Source organism: Limulus polyphemus, unplaced genomic scaffold, assembly GCF_000517525.1.
Source record: "Limulus polyphemus unplaced genomic scaffold, Limulus_polyphemus-2.1.2 Scaffold5282, whole genome shotgun sequence".
Classification (NCBI taxonomy): Eukaryota; Metazoa; Arthropoda; class Merostomata; order Xiphosura; family Limulidae; genus Limulus; species Limulus polyphemus.
Genome location: NW_013670892.1, coordinates 16,273 through 22,823, shown reverse-complemented (window position 1 = coordinate 22,823; position 6,551 = coordinate 16,273). Strand labels below are relative to the sequence as shown.

The 6,551-nt window shown below is 29.6% G+C and overlaps 1 protein-coding gene across 1 annotated transcript in view; it reads right to left on the bottom strand.

The window, feature by feature from the left end:
- Positions 1-6,551, bottom strand: part of LOC106472376 (regulator of nonsense transcripts 1-like) — a 63,551-nt gene that overhangs the window by 42,005 nt on the left and 14,995 nt on the right. Inside the window, exons 4-6 of the mRNA XM_013933016.1 lie at positions 1,978-2,187; positions 1,210-1,348; positions 994-1,067 (exon numbers count right to left, since the gene is read on the bottom strand). Coding sequence (XP_013788470.1) covers positions 994-1,067; positions 1,210-1,348; positions 1,978-2,187 — 423 coding nt within the window. The remainder of the gene's footprint in view (positions 1-993; positions 1,068-1,209; positions 1,349-1,977; positions 2,188-6,551) is intronic.

Sequence of the window (6,551 nt, the reverse complement as noted above, 5' to 3'; positions counted from 1 at the left end):
TACATACTATAAGTAACGAACTAACTAAAATAACTAAGTAACTACTATATAATAAACTAATAAATAAATACTACTACTACTACTATACTATATATATATATATATATATATATATATATATATAGGCAACATTAAAATACTTCCTTTCATCTTGATGATTAGAAAGTTACATTTGATATATATACAGTCAGTTTTTCAACTTGTTTGATTTCATTAACGTCTTTTCTTTGATACATTACCTTGCTGATTGAAGCAGTCATCATTTCCAGCTATAAACCATAAAAAAACATGACAAAACTGACAAACCGAGTATCATTGACACAGGACCTAATCTTACAAAATGACATCACCATTACCTGACAAATTAGTTTTTTTATAATACTACTAAGTTACTTGAATCATTTAAGACATTAAAATACTTTGCTACCACCTACCATACTCACTAAAACTAAGCTTATACCTGATGTTATAGAAGAAAACTTTGGTAGCTTTCAAACAAGTATAATTAAAATGAAAGCAACATTTTCAGGAACAAATGTCTAAAGTAAGTATAAAAAAATCCCAGATCTGTGGTTTATTCTTAAGCCTTCTGAACTTCCCATGATATTCCTTTGTTCAGTACTGCAAGATCTCTTATACTTACTTTCCCATGAAATCATAAATTCCTGCTCGTATCATTTCATTTATCTTACATTAGAATAAATAATTTAATTTATTACTCAGGTGTGCATTTGAGATGTGAAAGGTGTTCACCAGACATGATAGGGTTAGTACAAAACAACCAGGACATTTTTTTAAACAAACCATAGAAAAAAAATTATCAGAACTGTTTCATAAGCTAAATTTTTACTTCTGAAAGCAGCACATTTTTGAGAAGTGTTATTGGTAACAAAATTACAAAGACAAATCTAAATTTATTAAGTCTGAATATCTATATTTATCTATTCTATAAATATGTTATATAAAATAATGGTTCTCAATAGATTATAATACCTCAAGAGAACTTGCTGAGGTTCTTCATCAACACCAGGTTTTTCCAAGTCTTGAAAGGTAGCATCAACATTTTCCTACATAAACCGTTGAAAAAATGAATTTTGAAATAGTTAATCTATTGAAATATTTAACATTTTATTCATTCACTACTGTTACTTTAATATACATTACAAAAGAATAGTAAAAAGTAGTGAGGAAACAAAACTATTTCATTACCTTCCATAGCTCTTCCAACTTATTTATCTGTTGAGCTGTAATCTGACGTGCTCGAAGCTGTTCCTGCTCTTGAGGCACTTTTACCAGCCAAGTAAGGAAGGTGCGGTCATTAATAAGAGGTTTCCACTGATCTGGATCCCTAGAATAATAATTTTTAATTGATTAGAGACTCAATTACATAGTTTGTTTGTTTTGTTCAATTTCACAGAAAGCTGTCCCAAAGTGGACATCTAACAGAGGATTACATGCCTTTAAACTAAAGAAGAATGTTAAGCTTAATGGTAAATTTAGAGAGACTTATGAAGCTGGTGTATGGATATTCAATACTTAGTTTTCAATTCATTTAACAATTTTTTGAAATCAGACAGTTACAGGAAATATTATGCAGAATTAGATTCACTTCTGCAACAAAATTATCCAAAATACTATATCATACGATAATTAAATAAATTTGCATGGAAATATTAATCATAGTTCAAATCCAATGGTACATAACACAGATTGGTCAAGAATGATCTTTTTCAAGGTAAAATGTGTGGTTAGAAGTCACAAAAGAACGACCATTTTAATCACATCAATCTTTACTGGTCCAAAACACAATTCCAATAAAATAGGATTATATAAGAATATTTCAACTACTCTGTTGCATGCCACTACAAATGAGGCATTTCACTTAGTATCAAATCGTACATTACCAGGTGGATGGGTAACAAAGCACAAAATATTAGATAAAACACTATACTTTTTACAAAAGTTTCATAGTCCTACCAGTTCATGTCTTTAAGGCTGCTTTGAGCTGCACAAGGTTGACGGCACAGCAACACCACAACTGAATCAGCTTTTGCTGGGATGAAGCCAAGAACGAATACATTACGGCAACCACAGCTGTAACACTCAAGAACAGTTTCTCCCAAAGGCCCATCCTTATGAAGAGTCACTTCTTTATGTTTTGCACGAACCAAATGATTGATAATATGGCTGCAAAAGAAAACATTATGCATCGATAAAATAATAAAAATGACAATTTACATATATTTATAATAAAACTTTCAAAACTGATGTGTAATACTCTCTAGAAAAACATCCACATAAATAATTACATACAAGGAAGGATAAAAAAAAGTGACTGACATTTTACGTATATAATAAGCATTTCATTACAAGATAAGAATTAACCCTTTCACCCCGGTAGCCATTTTTAAATTCCTTTTTGAATTGGTACTGCATTACATTCAAAATTTAATTAAACCACTTTACCAGCAAAGTAAATTATTGAAATTATTATTATTGAATATTTTATAATTTAAATTTTTATATCTGAGTTTTATTCCTTTATTTTAAAAAGAAACTTCTAAAACCGCTGATTTTTTTCTGTCACATGATCCACTCGCTGTTACAATTCTTATCTTTTGAGAGCCCTTATACAAACAACTGTGAGTAGCTAGCATACTGTTATCTTAGACGGCGAAAGTCCACTACACAGATGTATTTTATTACAGTCAGGAAATGTTTGAAGATTTTCTTCCCCCCACAGGAAGCTGCTGTAAATTCTTTCTAAGTTTAAGGTCAGCCATGCCCAATTTTGACGTTGAATCTGTGTTGCTAAGCAACAGTTTGAATTTGAATGGCATACTTATAACCAACAGAAAGAGCAGATTTCCTCCCTGATTGGGTAACTCAGGGATCTTATGGGTGATATGTTAGTATTATATGGTTTTGTACTACAATGTAGAAATGAAGCTTAGTCCATTGATGAGTGCAGGTTCCCTAGCATTTGGCAATACTTTCTTGCCTTATACATATTACACTGATACAGTTATATTGTATTTAGGTTTTACTTTTATATTTTAGTTAATTATGTATTATTTGTGTTTTAAAATTCGTATTTGAAAAGTTTAATGATTTTTATAAGCTTAACTTGTTGTCACCTAGATTGTGAAAGCTTAATAAACACATGTGAATAAGTGCCATCTTGTTTTTTTAACAAGTCTGTACACAGAGTCTACCACAATTACTTCAAAAGGCCCTGTAAGCATCAGTTGACGAGTCGTTATAAATAGTAAAAGACAAAGAATTTAAAAGGAAAATTAAAAATAGACTATAAGTAAAAAGATCAAAATGTGAAATTATGCATATGACAAAAAAATATGAAAACCATTCTACAAAGAGTTGAAAAGTATGTACATATTTCCATTTGTTAATATTAAACATTTCATTGCACTATATGTTGATGATGATAAAGTTAGTAATATTGTAGAGAAAATGGACACTATTTACTTTAAAAAAATTTTGATATTCAATTATGAGGTTCTACAGATTATGCAAATGAAATGTGAAAACTGTAAGGTAAAAAAAAAAGTATTTTTATACTTCATGTAAAAATTAACTACATGTTTTTAGGAAAGTTCTTGCTAAATGTCAAACAATTTCACTCACTAGTTTTATTTTTGGAATGAAATATAATGATAGAGATGTCTTGTGTTATGATTTGAAGCACACAGTTGACAAAGGGTTAATGTAAATGTAGTTAAAACAGTTGATATTTCAATTCCTATATATACATGTGTATATGCAAAAAAGTACATGATTTGGGTAGTTTTATAAACATACCTTGTAAGTGCAAATCAGTTGTTTACCAAAATATATGTTTAATTGATCTCAGTTTCTGTTTCGCTCATATGCTTCTTAAGTGGACAGAAAAGCATATACATGTATGTAATCAAAGTGAGCAAAACATAGTAGAGCAAAAATAATAATAATTAGCAATCTGCTTTTCTGTTAAATTAGCTTAAAAATATTGTTGCAGTAGTAGTATTAATCTCTGCATGATGTACTCAAAAATGCTACTTATCATTTCTTGTAGCACAATATACACATTCAATATTTTTATTTTTAACAACCTTAACTCTATAAATACAGACAGGATCAATTTGATTAACTTGTAACCATCACATAACCAAAACTCTATAAATAATATGTCTTCATCTACTACTCAGATGGTTTCTGATACATCAACTGCCCCTGCAATAACCCCAGAGAGACGAGATCGATTATGACAGAGAAAACCTCCTGACTGGTATGAAAACCAATGAAGAATATTGTAAACCTCGATTAACATTTCATTTTTTCAAAAGAAGAGGAAATATGTAATATTTGTTAATTAGGAGCTATTTATTCTAAAGTATGAATCCGACTGTAAATTGGTTCTGTTTTTTATAAATATCTGATGCTCTAATAAACATATGCTTACACTGCAGCCGAGTAGAGTCAAGTACACAACAGTCTGATTCAAGTTAGAGCCAAAAGTTAAGACCTGTGGATGCTTGTGTATCACGTGATAACAAAACCGAAGTTTAAGTATTTTTAAAAAAGGTTTCATTTGAAATAAATTAAAACTTATATAACAAACCTTCAATTTATAAAAAATATTATAATACTAATTTAACTGAAATAAATTGCTAGTAGTTGTTGAATTAAATTTTGAATGTAACTTAGTGACTTGCACAGAAAGAAGTTTAAAGGGGTAACTATTACAAATGGGTTAATTTGTCTGTCAAAAAGTGAAACCCAATATATCACAGTTGGACAACTTAGTGTAAGCAAATGGATCAAATAATATCATGTAACCTCAAACCCCATGAATTAGTCAAGCAAGCCAAGTGAATGATCATCAGAAATTAATATTTTTTTAAATTTAAGATTTGTTGTTTAACCTTATGAGCTTCTAATTTTCACATTTTAGTTAGTTTTGTTAAAAAATAAATAACAGTAAATAAAAAATATATAGAAAAACAAGAAATTTAGCACTTAGCTTATAGGTCTATTTGTACTCATGAACATCCTTTGATAAGTACTTTTTTTCATACTACATTAGATGTCCACAAAGTAATTCATGTAGCTTTCAAATATGCATTTTGGAACACAAAAAAGCATTTTGGGCACCAGAATAGCATGTCCTAAAATTACTATAATTTATCTAGCTTTTTAACTAAGAAATAAACAGGTTAAAAGAATAAAGAATTTCATTACTCCTCAGAATACTGATTTCATTCAGCACATATTTACCTGGAAATTGCCATTTCTGATTCAAACTCTAAACAAAGAAATATAAAAGGGTGGTACACTGAATTTTGTTCTTCCTAGTTGTTGTATATTTAATATGTACCATGAGAGTTAGAAAATACACTGAAGCTGTGAAAAGACAGGGGAAGCCTGGTTTGTAGGTTGGTCAACTTTTTATCTCAGCAAATCGAGAAAATAAGAAGGTTCATATTTCATTTTTCAGCCTGTCATTATCTATAGCTTGGGTTTCTAATAGGTTGGATAGTTTGAAATCCATAAAAGGGATGAAAAAAAATCTAAAAAGGAGAAAGATTGCCAGACATGTTACAGGACACACAGTAGTGAAGATTGAGAATATATTTAAATATTTCATTTTGAAATAAAACTTAAATAATGCAAAAATTTAAATTATAGAATTACTTTGATGACTAGTTAAGACACAAATTGATAATAATATTGTTTAACCCTATTGCCCCGGGTACACTTTACCACGCATGACACAGGGGCTTAATGTCTTATATTCAAAATTTTATTAAACTACTTTTTGTTTATGTTATATCAATTAGAATAGCATAAAATCTTAGCTAATAATCCATATTTTAATAATATACAATTTTAAGTTCTTAATTCTACAAGGAAATATATAACAAAATCCTGAATTTCCACTAGTGCGACACATGACATATTTTGTCTTAGCATGTCATCATTCCTATTTTATCCATCACCCCTTGAAAATGTACAAAATTAAATACTCTCTATAAAATCGTTATTTCTCAAACAGACCATAATTTTTATAGCCTTCAATTATGTTTGGTTATAGAGCTAGCAAATAGAAAATTGGACCCCTCCTGCCACAATCACTTGTCACATCCACTCTTTCACAATTCGTTGATAGTTCTCTTACGTTTCATTACATATTACCTATAACCAATAGAAAGTGAAGGTTTTCATCTATCAAATGGCATGTTGTACAACGTTGTGTTCTGAACAGATAACCATCAATGTCACTCAGAGTAGCAACATCGTTCCCGTGGGAAAGTTAACGACTAGCTTGGATGAATTTGTAACAACACTTGTCGCATAGTTAGAAATCCAGGAATATTTTTAGAAGTAAGTGAATACATCTAATTTTTGCATGTTATTAGTCTGTATTCTTTGGTGAATTATTTAATTACATAAAAATTGTTAAGTGCTTTATTATAATCAACTAAAACAAATCAGGCTTAACTCTCCTCGACAATCGAGGCAAGAAAAAGAGATTGGGTAAGTACTTATTCTTG